This window comes from Cervus elaphus, chromosome 17 (assembly GCF_910594005.1).
Source record: "Cervus elaphus chromosome 17, mCerEla1.1, whole genome shotgun sequence".
Lineage (NCBI taxonomy): Eukaryota > Metazoa > Chordata > Mammalia > Artiodactyla > Cervidae > Cervus > Cervus elaphus.
In genome coordinates, this window is record NC_057831.1 from 9,506,537 (window position 1) to 9,523,960 (window position 17,424).

General features: G+C 41.4%; 1 protein-coding gene, 1 long non-coding RNA gene and 1 other non-coding gene across 3 annotated transcripts in view; 1 reads left to right on the plus strand and 2 right to left on the minus strand.

Annotated features, from left to right (window-relative positions):
• The window catches only part of PRSS12 (serine protease 12), a 76,282-nt gene extending 62,463 nt beyond the window's left edge, over nucleotides 1-13,819 (plus strand). Inside the window, exons 10-11 of the mRNA XM_043871063.1 lie at nucleotides 10,204-10,484; nucleotides 13,043-13,819. Of these exons, the coding sequence (XP_043726998.1) occupies nucleotides 10,204-10,484; nucleotides 13,043-13,350 (589 nt within the window). The 3' untranslated portion in view covers nucleotides 13,351-13,819. The remainder of the gene's footprint in view (nucleotides 1-10,203; nucleotides 10,485-13,042) is intronic.
• Nucleotides 13,820-16,373: 2,554 nt separating this feature from the next.
• On the minus strand, nucleotides 16,374-17,407 carry LOC122673340. The gene is made up of 3 exons (XR_006334670.1): nucleotides 17,003-17,407; nucleotides 16,708-16,752; nucleotides 16,374-16,525 (listed from the first exon to the last, which is right to left on the minus strand). It is a non-coding gene; the product is annotated as an uncharacterized LOC122673340 (long non-coding RNA).
• On the minus strand, nucleotides 16,822-16,952 carry LOC122673652. Its single transcript, XR_006334774.1, has one exon. It is a non-coding gene; the product is annotated as a small nucleolar RNA SNORA24 (small nucleolar RNA).
• Nucleotides 17,408-17,424: the final 17 nt, after the last annotated feature.

The following is a 17,424-nucleotide window of genomic DNA, read 5'->3' on the forward strand; positions in this document are numbered from 1 at the left end:
GAAAGGGAACGCTCTTGCATTGTTGGTGGGAATGTAAATTGATACAGCTACTATGGAAGACAGTATTGAGATTCCTTAAAAAACTAGGAATACAACTACCATATGACCCAGTAATCCCACTCCTAGGCAAATACCTTGAGGAAACCAAAATTGAAAAAGATACATGTATCCCATTGTTCACTGCAGCACTATTTACAGTGGCTAGAACATGGAGGCAACCTAGATGTTCATCAAGAGATGAATGGATAAAGAAGTTGTGGTACACAGTGGAATATTATATTACTCAGCCATAAAAAGGAACGCCTTTGAGTCAGTACTAATGAAGTGGATGAATCTAGAACCTATTATACAGAGTGAAGTAAGTCAGAAAGAGAAAGAGAAATATCATATACTAATGCCTATATATGGAATCTAGAAAAATGGTACTGAAGAATTTACTTACAGGACAGCAATAGAGAAACAGACATAGAGAATAGACTTATGGACCTGGGGAGAGGGGAGGAGGGGGTGAGATGAATGGAGGAGTAACATGGAAACTTATATTACCATATGTTAAATAGATAGCCAACCGGAATTTGGTGTATGGCTAAGGAAACTCAAACAGGGGCTCTGCATCAACCTAGTGGGGTGGGGAGGGAGATGGGAGGGAGGGTCAAAAGGGAGGGGATGTATGTGTACCAGTGGCTGATTCATGTTGAGGTTTGACAGAAAACAACAGAATTCTGTAAAGCAATTATCCTTCAATAAAAAAATAAATACATTAAAAAAAATAAATGGCAACCTTAATACCACCAGTAAAAAAGAAAAAAAGACCAAAGTTACAGTTCCATCTCCTCCAACTGGTCATTGTTGCACTTTGTGGAGATTAGTTTAACCTCCAGCAGTCTCAGTTTTCTCATCTGTAAAATGAAGGCAATAATGTTCCACAGTGAGGAACAAATGATCTGCAAAATATGTAAAGGTTTTTTATGTCTGTTAAGAACAAATGTTGGTTGTTATTATGGGAGGGTTCAAAAACAGGAAGCAAATATTATTATTAACAAAAGTAGAGAATTCAGGATAGTTTCATCCCACTGACTATTGGAGAAAAAGGTAGGAAACTGCAGAGAAACTGGATTCTTGGGCTAAGAATTTAAGCGAAATAATTCAGTATGTTCAGTTTAGGTTTTCCTCCTCTTGCTCAGGACTCCTTATCTTTCAAGTTGATCTCTCTCTGCTAAAAGTTATAGACCTTGGGGTTCAAGGCTTAGAGTATTAAAGTAGGGAAATTGTCCAAAAATTCCACTTGAGGTTGAAAACTTTGATCTGACTTTTGAGTTCCCTCAGAGGTTTTTTTTTTTTTTTTAAAGGTACATGTTTGGGTTTCTTTGTTTAAAGGTCATTATTCCTCTCTTGGCTTGCTCCTTCTAGATTATTGCTTCAAGTCAGTAATCATCTCATTTGTGTTTATTAACTAAGTGTCTAATATATTACTTGGCACAAACAGACCCCCTAAATGATAGTTACATGATGAAAGTGGGGGATCAGTTGCCAGATAGTGGATATATTTAAGAATGTTGGACTCTTTAGAAGATGGTGGTATTTTAAACCTAGATCACTGGATAATTCGTTCCATATGTCATTCTGAATTTCTTCCCATTATCTGCACAGTATAAAATAAAGACAGTTGATTAAAAAGCAGAGGGGCAGTTGATGGTATGCAGCATTCTGACTTGCTTTGGATAGAATGCAGGACTCTTTAATGTTAACAGGGAGAAATCTATTTTGCAAAGGTGTTACACATCCATCTGACTTGGTCTGTTGTTTTCAAGTGCCCAAGAAGGCTACAACTCACATCTTTATTACGGTAAGTTTTTTGAAAGCCAGTGATTAAGAGGACAGTGACCAGTGATTAGAACAAACTCCAAATTTTGTCTTCTAGGTTCAGGGACTTTAGATTAAAACAACCTTCTTTTAATAATCAAAAACTCAGAAATGTGCAAAAATAGAGAATTTTCCTCTGGAATTGTAGACACTGTAGTGTAGAAGGGGCTGCCCAGCTGGTGCAGTGGTAAAGAATCCGCCTGCCAGTGCAGGAGATGCAAGAGACATGGGTTCAATCCTTGGGTTGGGAAGATCCCCTAGAGGGGGAAATGGAGACCCATTCCAGTATTCCTTTTTTTTTTAATATACATAAGTATTTATTTATTTGGCTGCACTGGGTCTTAGTTGTGATACGTGGGATCTAGTTCCTCGGCCAGGGGTCAAACCCAGGCCTCCTGCATTGGGAGTGTGGAGTCTTGGCCACTGGACCAGCAGGAAGGTCCCCCACTCTTGTATTCTTGCCTGGAAAATTCCATGGACAGAGGAGCTGTCAGGCTACAGCTCATGGGGTCACAAAGAGTCACATACGACTGAGCAACTGAGCACACACAGCCCACTGTGGTGTAGACGTGATGTGGTTAGCTTCTGAGAGGGTCTCTTCCTTTTAAGGGCTTCCCTGTGGCTCAGCTGGTAAAGAATCCCCTGCAGTGCGGGGGACCTGGGTCGATCCCTGGGTCGGGAAGATCCCCTGGAGAAGGGAGAGGCTACCCACTCCAGTATTCTGGCCTGGAGCATTCCAAGGGGGTCGCAAAGAGTCGGACACGACTGAGCGGCTTTCACTCCCTTTTAAATTCTGGGGAGTCTAACTTAAGGCCCACTGGGAAGGGGCCTAGATCTCATATTTTGAAATTAGCTCTCCCACCTGTTTCCTTTCCGTTTGTATTTCTGCTGCTTTAACTGTCAGTGAAGTGTCAGTCACTCAGTTGTGCCCGACTCTTTGCGACCCTATGGACTCAGCCACCAGGCTTCTCTGTCCATGGGATTTTCCAGGCAAGGATACTGGAGTGGGCTGCCATTTCCTTCTCCAGGGGATCTTCCGGACCCTGAGATCAGTCACTGGCCTCTTGCACCGCAGGCAGATTCTTTACCGACTGATCTATGAGGGAAGCCCAAAAGCCAAATTTTCTTTGCTTTAAAATCACTCAGTCGTGCCCAGCTCCTTGTGACCCCACGGACTATATATATAGTCCATGGAATTCTCTAGGTCATAATACTGGCATTGGTAGCCTTTCCCTTCTCCAGGGGATCTTCCCAACCCAGGGATTGAACCCAGGTCTCTCGCATTGTGGGTGGATTCTTTACCAGCTGAGCCTCAAGGGAAGCCTTAACTATAGTTTCTTATTCATGGGGCCTTTTTTGGTGCCTAATTCTTGCAGTGATGTGGGCCAGTGCTCTTGAACAGCCGTTCTGAACAATACAGCATAGATTGCTCTCACCATCTGTGTTATTTTATGCTATAGGATGACAGTTTCTTAAATGTTTATTTTTTTGGCTCTGTAAAATATTCACTCTTTTATGTAATCCTCATATCAGAATAATCTAGGAATGATGGCCTGGGGATGATGAGATCAGAACACAATTACTCACATCCACCATCCTGTTATACTCATTTCCTATAGCGTCTCTATATGATAAAGGTACTTTATTGGCAGGCTGACAGAATTTTAGTAAACCAGCTCTATGTTCATAGCTTTCACATGTTATGAGGTGTCCAAAACATTCTTTTATGCTAACAGGGGTAACTGAGGTAGTTAGTGAATCACTGTTTAAAGGCCTTCTTTCCCATTTTTCACATTTTTCCTAGTGTTAATAGGAATGCAATATCCCATTGGCAGTTTGAAGCAGAAACCTGGATAAATGAAGTTTTTGTTTCGTAGTTACCCTGTGAATTTTAGAAAATACAAATTGCTTGCTTTTGCTGTTTCCTATTTTAAATAATTATTCAAGTACAATAAAATGATCCTCTGTCTGTGGTAGTATGGGAATATAATCGAGAGAAAAATTCCTGAATGTTAAACTAATTTCTTTTAATTGCTTGTTCTGATAACAAACACCATTTTGGAGAAAAGAATGTACTTCAATAAAAGGATTCTTTTATTTCTGTAGTTCTGCAGCAAAGTTGATTTTATCAAGAATTATAGCTTGACCTGATTTTATCTTTTTGACTATTTGCCTAGAGACACCATAGCAGCTGGAAATTGTCAAGAGACTAGTGCTCTGAAAATAAGAAATATCTCAATTATTAGAAATTATAAAGATGAGGCACAGAAGTAATGGCACTTACTTTTTAAAAACAAAATGTGTCCTGTACTTAAACCTGTGTTCCAGCATGACCTGGAACATGGTAGAATTCTTTTAAGAACAAGGTCTTTGGTGATGTACACAATAGCATCAATCATGCTAAAATCATTTCCTGAACACACACCACATGTGTAAAAGGGGCAGTGAAAGATTCTACAGAGAAGGTCACTCCTGTGAGCAACTGGAATCATTTACCCAAGCAACTTAGTCAGCCACTTTTTGACTTTCAGACAGCAGACAAGGACAGATTCTAGTAGTAGCAGATGTGTACAGGCTGATGTAAAATATTGTCTTTTTGAATAGATAAATCTATAGAGAGAACACACATAAAGGAAATGACCCTGCCATCCGAATTAACTCTTCTCTTTTTAATTCTAGGAATTTTAAATTGTTGTTCAACTCTAGAGTCTCAGAAAAACTGAAATAGAGGATCTGCCCTGTCTTAGATACTCTTTTGCTCAAACTTGTCCAGGAATTTCATCCAGTTTTTATTTGAGGGGGAGTGGAAGGCATTTCAGCAAAGCAAACAACTGAATGGTGTGTCAGCCAAAATCTGAAATGTTTGTTTTAGAAGCAATTTTGAAAATAATCTATCAAAATAACAAAAGTTCAACTAGAAATACCTTAAAATACATTGAAAAAGCAAATTCCTTGATAAGTTTTCTTGAGAAGTCTAGAACCATAGAAAATGCTTTCTAAGCCCAAGACTATACTGGTAACCTCAGCGGAGTGTTATCTGTGAGGTATATAGTCATACCACTAAGAGAGGTGACACTGGGGACAAATATTTGGCTAGCAAACTAATCCAGTCTTATGTCAGATGACCTTCAAATTCCAAGCATAAATCTATTCTAAGAATAACTGGAGTGAAAGGAGTGTGGGAATCACTTCTTGGGTTTAGCTGGTCCATTTCTTAAATCAGGATTTTAAAAGTATAAAGAATTTCATTTTAACAAGAGTGGTGCATTTCTTCCTTCTTGTCAGGTAAATATTTTGTTTTTATTCTCAGTTTAATGTCAACTCCTGGTTGGTGAGCATATTAATTTTGGGATATACTCAAAAATGTGCTTCCCTGGTGGCTCAGCATTAAAAGAGGCCACCTGCCAATGCAGAAGACATAAGTTCGATCCCTGGGTCAGGAAGATCCCCTGGAGAAGGAAATGGCAACTCACTCCAGTATTCTTGTCTGGAGAATTCCACGGGTGGAGGCAGGCTATAGTCCATGGGATCGCAAGAGTTGGACACGACTTAGCGACTAAACAACCACTGCAGTACACGAAAATACATGCTGAAATCTACCTGGCCTGAGAACAGTGTGTGTGTGGAATGTGCACATGTTCGTGTTATTGCAGTCATCTTTTAGGAGACTCACTTCATTTCAGTGACATTCCAGGCCTGAAGGGACGGAGTTGAGCCGGTGCCTTTCAGTCTGTGTTTTGGTGGTTCTCGAGTCCTACTGTGAATTTGTGGTCCTGCATCATCTCTGTTGATTTTACGTTCTCAGAGTTTGTGTGGCCTGGACATTTGTAGTCTTAAAAAGTGGTACAGGTGGTTCTCATGAACAACCAGCATTAATGAGAACAGTAGATCTTTGTGGGGACCTTTGTTTATTTTTCCAAAGAAATAAAAACTTCTGTGATGCTGTTGTTACAACATAGCAATTGGTGAGATGTCTCTTTCACTTCATTAATTTAGGGATGAGAGTGTATGTGTGTGTCTTCCAAAAGAAGTCATTTAGCATACAGTTATTAAGAGCTTTCTCTGTGCTGACTTTGCTCACAGATGTGAGCATCACATGGTCTTAACACTTAGGGAGCCTTTAACAGGGTAGACCTGACACTTTAACAAGTCCTAGTGTGTGTGCATGCTCAGTCACTCAGTTGTGTCAGATTCTTTGTAACCCCATGGACTGTAGCCCACCAGGCTCCTCTGTCCATGGATTCTCCAGGCAAGAATAAGCCATGCCCTCCTCCAGGGGATCTTCCCAACCCAGGGATGGAACCTGCGTCTCCTGCACTGTAGACGGATTCTTTACCGCTGAGCCACCGGGAAGCCCAACAAGTCCTAGAAGCTGTTGTGAATGCTCTGACAGTGCTGTTGGGAGTGTTCAGGGGAAGGCTTGGGCAGCTTTCTGGGAGGGCAGGAAGAGTGTCCTAGATCTTGAGACTTAAAAGTTAAAAAATCAGTTTTTGCCATCTTAGGGTGAAGGAGGGGGGAATGATATTGCAAATAGTTTGAATAATATTGCAAATAGTTTGAATAAAGACAGGTTTGTCAGACACCTCTTCAAGCCACTAAAACGACTGTGGCACAGAAGCTGTATTAGAGTGGTGGACAAGGGCCGTTCTTGGATGGATTTGTTATCACTGAAGAAGTTTGAACTTTGTCATGTAGACACAGTTGGGACCCCTTGAAGGGTATCCAGAAGAGCAGTTATATTACCAGATATTTCTATCTGGCTATTTCTATTTTGCTCTGGCTGCAATGTGAAGGATGGCTTGAAAAAGTTAAAACTTGAAGTAGTGATGCCATTTAGCAGACTGTTGCAGTAATCCAGGCAAGAAGTGACACATGAAGGCAAGACTGTCCAAGACTAAGACTGGGATATTTACAAAATAAATTTCCAGGTAATAATGTCCTGTTTCTTTGTTCACTGGCTAAATTTTTAGATAATGTAGGACATATTTATGTAGGTTTTTTAGATGCAAGGGTTATTTTGGCTAAGTGTCAAAGCCCTCTTTTGAAGAACAGAAAATATTGTTGCAGTAAAAAAAGTTTTTAGGTTGAACAGTAATGTAATTATCTTTAATATAAAAAGTTGACATACATAGGGAATGTCTCATAACTGGAGCTTAAGAGTTATAAGCAACATAAGAGATTGCATTAAAAAAACAAAATAGGATGCCTACTTTATGCCAGACTATTTCTCTAGACCAGTGCTATCTAGTAGGAATATAATGTGAGCCACAAATATAAATCATATATGTAACTTTATATTTTCCAGTAGCCACTTAAAAGATTAAAAAACTAAGTGGGTGAAGTTAATTTTAATGATATATTTCATATAACTTAGTATATCCAAAATATATAAAAAATTGAGATATTTTATATTCCTATTATCTATAGAAACAATATATTTCATATTCTTTTTCATACTAAATGTTTGAAATCCTGTGCACATTTTGTACTTTTTTTATAGTAAATATTCACCACTATATTTCTTTTTTAAAAAATTATTTAATTGGACGCTAATTACAATATTGTGATGGTTTTTGCCATATACTGACATGAATCAGCCACGGTGCACACGTGTCCCCCATCCTAAACCCCTCTCCCACCTCCCTCCCCACTCCATCCCTGTGGGTGGTCCCAGAGCACGGGCTTTGAGCACCTTGCTTCATGCATTGAACTTGCACTGGTCACCTATTTCACACACGGTAATATACATGTTTCAGTGCTATTCTCTCAAATCATCCCACCCTCACCTTCTCCCACAAAGTCCAAAAGTCTGTTCTTTACATCTGTGTCTCTTTTGCTGCCTTGTGTATACGGTCATCATTACCATCTTTCTAAATTCCATATATATGCATTAGTATACTGTACTGGTGTTTCTCTCTCTGACTTACTTCATTCTGTATAATAGGCTCCAGTTTCATCCACTTCACATCTCATTTTGGACCATCCACATTTCAAGTGCTCTGATAGCACATGTGGCCACTGCCTCCTGAGCTGAACAGTGAAGCTTGAGATTAATTTCTTAAATTCCACTCCAGGGATACAGGCAACCTTTCAGCAGCACTTTCAAGGATGCAGTGACAGTTAATCACTTGGGATTTTTCTTTAAAAACCTGTATATTAATGAGACATTGAATTTTATAATACAACAGTATCAATACACAGAAAGTAGAAATGAGTTATTTAAATATCTGATTCTTCATGACTTAATTTTTACAGTTTCAGGATGTGAAATAATCCTAAATTCAAAGTTTGAAGTAGAACCCACAAGAAGTCTAAGCACAATATATGAAAAGCGTTCTGTACTTTAAAGATATGTGATGATTTAATGTTCAAAATGGAGAATTTCAAGGAATCGCAGGAAATTGTTAGTTTCATCGATCACTAGTAGGTGATCATCTTTGTTGCATTGTTCAGGTTTCTGAGTTGACATGGTTACGAAAACCACTTTACATTTTGAAGTGTTGTCGGAGGCCCACCTCGGGCTCTGCTGCTGTGTGGCTTTTCTCTCGCTGCAGTGAGCAGGCCTGCTCTCTAGTAGAGGTGTGCGGGCTTCTCACCGTGCTGGCTTCTCTTGTTGGGGAGCACAGGCTCTAGAGTGGGCTTCATGACTGTGGCTCTGGGGCTCCAGGTGCACGGCCTTAGCTGCCCCGCAGCATGTGGGATCTTCCATCTTCCTGGACTAGGGGTTGAACCCCTGTCTCCTGGATTGGTAGGTGAATTCTTTACCACTGAGCCACCAGGGAAGTCCTGTTGAGAACATTTTAAGTAGCCACAGGAGAAGTGGGGGCTTCCCAGGTGGGGCTAGTGGTAAAGAACCCACCTGCCAATGCAGGAGATTCAAGAGACACGGGTCCGATCTCTGGGTCGGGAAGATCCCCTGGAGGAGGGCGTGGCAACCCACCCCAGTATTCTCGCCTGGAGAATCCCAGGGACAGGAGGGCCTGGCAGGCCATAGCCCACAGGGTTGCAGAGAGTGGACTGCAGTGACTCAGCGCGCACGCACAGGTGGAAGTGAACGACGTGCTGTATCTTCAGTGAGAAAGAGGAAGTGATCAGGACGTGGACTGGATCTTGTAGGTTGGTGGTTCTCAGTGGGGGACAGTTTGCACCATAGGGAATATTTGGCAATGTCTGGAGACATTTTTGGTTGTCACACTTGGGTGTGTGTATGTGAGTGTGTGTGCAACTGACATCTAGTGAACAGAGAGGCCAGAGATGCTTCTAAACATCCTACAATGCACAGGACTCCCCTTTCCATTAAAGAATAATCTGGTCCCTAATGTCAGTAGTGCTGAGCTTGAGAAACTGCTGTAGGTAGATGTATCAGAATCAAGGTATGTTGGCTGAAAAACAGGCCGAGACCTATCAATCAAGTAAATATTATGCTTATTTTTTATGTGAGTAGTTCCTATGGAAAAAGACATTCATTAAAAATCTGCGTTCATTCATTAAATCAACCGATCTATGCTGCATTTCTACTTAACTGGCGTTGCTATACTAGATGTGTAAGATTCATCAGTGAACACAGATAAAAGATCCCTGCCCTTGAGTACCTTTTGTTTAAGCAGGGCGAGACAGAATAATAAATATGATAAGTAAACTAGATAGTTTGTTAGAAAGTAGAGTTTTTAGAAAAGGAAAAAGTAGAGCAGATAAGGATAGTGGGAGTGCTGGGGGAATGGAGTGACAAACAAAGGTGGGCTATAATTTCAAATGAGCGTCAAAGTAGGTCTCACCGTCTGAACAAAGATTTAAGAGATGAGAGCATATAACGAATGTATGTTGCCTGAAGATAACAGTTCTGGTTTACGTTCAGTTCACAGGAAAGGGTAGTAAAGTGGATTGTGCTAACTAAGTGACCTGGGAAATACAGAGTTAGACCAAACATGGTTTCTGCCCTCATGGAACGTCATGGGAAAGTCACCATCTCGGAAATGACAGGAAAGTGATGACAGCAAAGGCAGGATTGTCCTTTTGCCCTATTGCATTCGCTCCTGTTTTGATCCTTTTTCGTGGTGGGAAAGTGACTGGTTAGTGATTACTTTCCATTCATCCTCCACATTTGATCCTTCTCAAAAGTTAGACAGTAACATGGGTTAAACAGTGAAATGAACGAAGGGAAAACATGAGTACCAGACAGAGCGCAGCGGGGTCAGAGCAATGGAGAGAAGGTGAAACTCACAAAAGGAGTGAATGATTTGGAAGAAAGGGTTACAAGCATCTCTGTTAAGCTTCCTGGCAGGCAGTGACCAGTTTACAGTGTTTGAAACAAGCCTCCCATTAGCTCTTTCTGCCTCTCAGGTACGGTAACAATACTAGGAACTACGTGGTTCGGGTTGGGGATTATCATACGCTGGTGCCAGAGGAGTTTGAAGAAGAGATCGGAGTCAAGCAGATCGTAACCCACCGGCACTACTGCCCACACAGCAACGACTATGACATCGCCCTGGTTAGGTTACAGGGACCGGAGGAGCAGTGTGCCAGACTCAGCAGCCACGTTCTGCCGGCCTGCTTGCCACGCTGGAAAGAGAGGCCACAGAAGGGAGCCCCCAGCTGCTACATAACAGGATGGGGAGATACAGGTAACATAGAAAACCCAAGGAAACAGTGAAGATATGGCCACCTTCTTGCGTCTGGATTATCCATTTGGGTATGCAGTGGGTTGTTCAGCCGCTAAGTCATGTCCCTCTTTCCGACCCCACGGACTGAGGCACACCAGGCTTCCCTGTTCTTCACCATCTCCTGGAGTTTGCTTAAACTCCTGTCCATTGAGTTGGTGATACCGTCCAACTGTCTTGTCCTCTGTCGCCCCCTTCTCCTCCTGCCTGCAATCTTTCCCAGCACCAGGGTCATTTCCAGTGAGTCGGCTCTTTGCATCAGTGGCCAAAGTATTGGAGCTTGTTTCAGCATCAGTACATGGGGTACAGCATCAGTACCCCATTCAGTACAGTGGGTAGCAAAATCTTAAAAGGGGGTTCAGGCTTAGTTGTTTGGAAATTCCGCCAAGTGTGAGATGCTTGCATGCAGTTTGGATTCCTATCCTGAGGGTACTATGGTTTCCATTAGGACGCAGACGCTACCTTAGGACTTGGGCCTAGCTGTCTCTGTTTGAAAGTTTTCCCAGATGACTTGGACGTAGCTACCCCAGCAAATAGAGGAGGAAATGGTGACCCACTTCAGTATTCTTGCCTAGAGAATCCCATGGACAAAGGAGCTTGGTGGGCCACAGTCCATGGAGTCACAAAGAGTCTGACACTACTGGGTGACTTAACACACACACAACCCAGCAAAGGGCTTTGGTATTAGGTTTTCTTTCTTTTTTTTTTTTGTAATGGAGCCCTTTATCAAACTAAAGCTTAAGGAGATTATATAAAGGACAGCCAAAAAACAAAACAAAGCTGCTGAGGTTGAAGAGGAAGCATCCACCCCACTTGGGTTTCTCCTTCACCACTCTCCCTTCTATTCTTCCCACAGATAGTGTTCAGCTTATGCTCTTCTTAGGCAAACAGCTTTCTGTATTGTCTTGCTAGAGTTAACATCAGCTAGTGCTTTCTCAGGAGCTCAGGGGTAAAGAATCCCCCTGCCAATGCAGGAGATGTGGGTTTGATTCCTGGGTCAGGAATATCCCCTGGAGAAGGAAATGACAACCCACTCCAGTGTTCTTGCCTGGAGAATCTCATGGACAGAGGAGCCTAGTGGGCTACTGTCCATGGGGTCACAAAAAATTGGACATGATGTCCTAAACAACAAGAGTGCTTGCTCAGGATAGTCTTTGAAGCAGAACTCTTAAGTCTCGCTTGGATCAGGTACTCGATTCACAAGTGACTGCTGAATAAGGAGAAATGACTGGGCTGACTGCTCTGCATTAAAAATAATTAACACTGTTAACTGTACTCTTGAAAACAGCATCTAATACATATTTCTACAGGTGATGATTTCAATAAGGTTTTACCTAGTAAATTTATTATATTTCAGTGTTCATTTTAACTGTTAAATCTTGGCTTTAGACTGGGAGTCCATGGGGTTGTGAAGAGTCAGATAAGACCTAGCAACTAACACTTTCACTTTCTTTAGATTCAACATTATTTCATAGCAGCAAAATGTAGAAACACCTGTAGCAGATACAGAATACTGGGACCAATCCTGAGAGAAACCATAAAAAATGGAAACATTTCCTGGATGATGTAATAAAATCCGGTCAGAGTAAATGCTTTCTCAAGGAAACACTATGCTGAGCTATGATGCAAATCAAAGATTAAAGTGTAGGTGTTAAAATTACTTCTTCAGGGAGAGTTCAATCATCTTCCTTAAGACACTACATCTGAACAGAGGTAACACAGGAAGTAAATTTCACCAAATGATTTTATTATGAAAATCACTGCAGTTGAGTATACTGGACAATAATGGTGGAATTTAGATGCAAGTAAAGGCTATCATGGAGAACCTACCAATTATGCATTTTAGCCCCTAAACAAAGAATGAGTAGCTTACAGTAAATACAGTACCTTAACATCAAAAGGTTAAACTTAAGGCTGTCTGTATATAAAGTTGTTTCTGAATCATCTTCATGAAATATTGAGGATAGTACTTGCCAGCTGACATAGATGAGTTTTAGAGCAATGGATATGCTAATACAGAAGTAGCATGAATGCACTCTCAGCATTTTAATACAGAGAAGTTAAATTCTAAAGCCTACACAGACGTGCTTTCCGTAGATTACCCTTTTCTAGCAGGCAAATTCGTAAATGTTACTCAACTATTCTTCAAGAACTTCAGAACTGAGAATCAGATCAATGAAGGATTAGAGTATGGTTAACTGCTCACTCTAGTACTCTTACCTGGAAAATTCCATGGATGGAGGAGCATGGTGGGCTACAGTCCATGGGTTTGCAAAGAGTCAGACACGACCGAGTGACTTCATTTCACTTCAACTGCAAACATTGAAGAAAAAAACCATTTATAGTTATCTATAGTTTATAGTTTACTACTATAGTTTATAGTTATACTCATTTAAACTACACTAATGCCACAATAGGGCTTTTTTATCTTCAAGACTCTTAAATGTTCATTTAACTGTTAAATATAGCTCTTTCTCTAAGATCTTTAGCTGGAATCTAATCCAGTTGTTTGGCCTGCATAGGACCAGCCTACTCAAGAACTCTACAACAAGCAGCCATCCCCTTACTTGCCAAGAGGTTTTGTGAACATCGTTATAAGGGTCGGTTTACACGAAGGATGCTCTGTGCTGGAAACCTCCATGAACACAAACGTGTGGACAGTTGCCAAGGAGACAGCGGAGGACCACTTGTGTGTCAACGACCGGGAGGGAGCTGGGTTGTGTATGGGGTGACCTCCTGGGGATACGGCTGTGGAGCCAAGGATTCCCCTGGTGTTTATACCAAAGTCTCAGCCTTTGTACCTTGGATAAAAAGGGTCACCAAACTGTAATCCTTCATGGAAATGTCAAGAAGATAGTATTTAAAGAACATGTAGGAAAATTTCCAACATTGGCATTTAACCAGAGATGCCAACTAATGGGAGCGGAGATCTATGTTTTTGTATTGTGTTGATAAAAGTGATGTACCTCTTTGCTGCTTGAGAATTCATGATGTGAACATTCTGGTTACAGATACCTCAGTGTAGTGATGACTATTCTTATTTAGCACTGTTGTCTACCCAAATTAGTTTTATGGGAGACTACATTCGTTATTCTGTCTTGTCTCAATTTCTCAGCATTCTCCAGAGATTATTGTATATTGACTGTGCAATAGGGCTGTTTTTACATGTATTTGGATTGAGAACTCCTTTGTAACTGAATTAGTATGGTATATATTCATATTAAGGGCCTACCTTTGATATAAAAAAATACCCTTTACTACAGTTAAAATAAAAGTGGCAGTGTTTTCTGTTCATGTAATTTTTAAGCTGATTTTTTCCCCTGAAGGTTGATAAGCAATCTCCACAGATGAGCCTTTCTGGCTTTTCACAAGTGAGAAAAGTATAGAATCCAAAAAGGTAAAGCAATCCTATTACAAACAGACTGGATGAGGAATATCATGTCACAGTACATTTCTGAATGAAGCCTTTATACCAAGGCACTATGGCAACTAGAGAAAAACATTCTAGCTACCTTGTATATTGCTAGCACAATTTGGCATTCCTGATGACATTAAGAATATCTTCAAATAGTTTAATACATAACCTGATTCATCCACTGTGTACTTGCCAACATTTATATGGTTACTTTTAATGACTTCAGATTTGCTGCTTGGTAAAACAAAATTTTTTTTCCTTAGCAGCATGTTCTTTTCTAGACTGTGGTGTAAGAGTGCCACCTATTGCAACTCTCTGGTAACTAACTGAAACCTGCAGATTTCCTAAGACTGTCCTGTTAAGAAGTCAAGTTGCTCAGTCGTGCTGACTCTGACCCCAGTTGACTGTAGCCTACCAGACTTCTCTGTCCATGGCATTTTCCAGGGAAGAGTACTGGAGTGGGTTGCCACTGCTGCCTTCTCCAAGGAATCTTCCCGACCCAGGTTTCCCACACTGCAAGCTTTATCCTCTGAGCCACCAGAGAAGCCTGTCATCCTGACACAGTCCCATCTAGTAAAGATTTTGCTGAGTTGCTGTGTCTTCTTTCCAACTCCAGGGACTGTAGCATGCCATGCTCCTGTCCTCTAACTCACTCAAATTCACGTCTGTTGTGGCACTGATGCTCACCCATCTCATTCTGTTCCTAATAAAAATACACAATTAACAATGCTTTCCTGTCTGTAGCGTGGGAAAGCTCTAAAATAACTGCAATATTTAATCCATATGCCAGTTATGTACTAGGTAACTATGCACCTCATTGACAATTTATAAAAGGCAGGTAAGATTTTATAGTGTCCCTAGTTTCTAAATGGGTTAACAAGCAGAGGCCAATGAGACAATTGGGAGGGTTTTCAGTCCAAGCACCAGGAGAGTCACAAGGAAGACAAGGGAATCTCTTTCCACCTAGTTTTCCATTTCTCAAAGGAGTAAGGGATAGCTGCTTACTATGCAGCCTTGCTGGAGAAGGAAATGGCAACCCACTCCAGTATTCTTGCCTGAGAATCCCATGGACAGAGGGGCCTGGCAGGCTACTGTTCATGGGATCGCGAATTGGACTTGGTGCTGCCTTTATCTATGCAGCCTTACAGGGCATTCTTGGTAGCAGTACAAAAATCTGTCCCAATATGTAGTTTAAGGAATTGTGTATACAAGGGATAGACGCATAAGACAGGTGAAGAGGTGAGTGCAAAACTATAGAATTAACAATGCTAAGTAATCCTTTTAAATGGCTGATCACAAAGGGACCTTTTTATTTCCTTTCTCTTCTGCATCATACTGTGTCCTTTTGTAAACTGAGGTATGTAAAAAACTGGTGCTAATCTGAAAGTGCTTTATAATTTACTACTTTGCAGAATTGCAATGCCAAGCCATTATATTTTTCAAAACATTTGATAAAGGAACTATACAAGCATTTACATTTAGAGATGACAGAACCATAGTGCACACATGCATGAGGGCCTGGGAAAAACAAACAGTGCAGGTGAAGAAAATTCTCACTAGTTTCTCATGGGCCATCCTTGTAATTAAACTGCAGTGCTGGTGTAAACATTCATAGTGGAATTCTAACTGTTACCGAGTTCAGCCTCGCGCATCCAAAATGAGGTGTTGAGGCAAGGAAGAGAGTTAATTGGGGAGCCAGCAGACCGAGATGGCAGGCTAGAACCTCAAAATAACCATCTTCTTGGGGTCTGGATGCCAGGTTCTTTAATAGATCAGAGAGAAGGAACCAATTAGGAACTAAAGTCAAAAGGCACAATAGAGAGGGAGATACAGTGAGAAGTGAAAAGGTCTCCAGTCTTGCAAGGAGTATCTAGCCTTCAGAAGTGTGTTAATCTCTTCTATTCACAGGTGGGCAAGGACTTCCAGGCAAGCCATTGAGTATGATTATAATAAAAGCCAAGCCAAATAAAATTTCCAATAAAATAGAGTCATAATTGGCTTCCTCCTTGCAACCAGACCAGAGACTGGTTAACCTAAAAGGTCAGGTAACAGGTTATCTTCAGTTTTATCAACCTTGAGGTAGAGTGCTCCCTTCATAAAATATAACCTTTATTATAACTTTTTCTCATTAAATGACTTGAAGACCCAAGTGTCAACTGCACATGCTATGTGGTCCCTAAATACCATATACAGAACTAACTCATATTGCCACCACCGGAGCTGGTAACAATAGAACAGGTCGCATCTGTTCTCTGCAGTTACCTATGCACTTACAAGACCTCGGTTTGATCCCTGGATGGGAAGATCCCCTGGAGAATCCCAAGGACACAGGAGCCTGCCAGGCTACAGTCCATGGGGTCTCAAAAGAGTTGGACATGACTTAATCACTAAACCATTGCCATTGTACTCATAAATCATTCACTCCTGGAACACTGTAAGTACAAATCGAGCATTTTATTATACAAATAAAAGCAGCATGCACTTATTCTCTATTTAAATACCATACACGAGATTTAAAATCACATTTAGCAGTGTCCTGCAGGATGCTCAATCAGACTTCACCCACATCACTTTGGATTTCTTGGTATATCTGCAAGAGAGAAAACCAGCTTAACAAGACTGATTTGTGTACAGTGTTAAGATTTTAGCGACTAAAGCAGTTACAGTCTCTTCAGTTGGCTAGTAGGTTACAAAACGCCTGCACAATGTGCCAGTTCTGGCCTTCCAAATCCTTAGTTCTAAGGATTTGAGATACATAGAACAGGAACGTACCTCGTTATGCTTTCCATCATCCACTGGAACCATTAGCTCAGCTTCCTAGAAACATTTGAACAGTAGTTTAATGCTTGCCCAATAACCCAGCACACTGCAGGTTTTTAAAGTGAAGAATGTTACTTGTGCAAGTCAGAATCTGATACCAATTAAATGGTGACAGCTTTGCCAATAAACAAGAATATGCTCTTCCATGGCTAGGAAGGGAGACTGCCACAGCCGACAGGTCCCAAAGATACATGGAGGTTCGTAATCCCAGAAAGGACCAGCAAAGGCAACTACAGATACTACTCACCACTTGGATCAAACCGTCAGGATGCCGTGTTGCTCTTCAAGAGTGGCAGAGTAACAGATTCAAGATGGCCACATGGCACCGACAGTACAACGCACGACCTTCTTCACCCGAGTCATCGGCGGTATTTAACCTCTGCCGGAGGGCCCACGACCCACGCGCGACTGGCTTCCGACTCAACTCCCGGGGCTGCACGTGGCCGCCCCGCTAACGAACATGAAATTTCACTCAAGCTTCTGAACCTAGACGTTTTCAAAGCTAACGTCGGTCTACTACTACAAGACCGCTGCATCGCCTGCATCTTAAACTAGGCCGAAAAGCCGTGTTCCTTGTTACTTTACCTCACAAAACAATCACAAACAACCGCCTGTCCCTAAACCGGACGCTTACCGGATGTAAAAGGCCGGAGTCGTCTGCACAAGCTC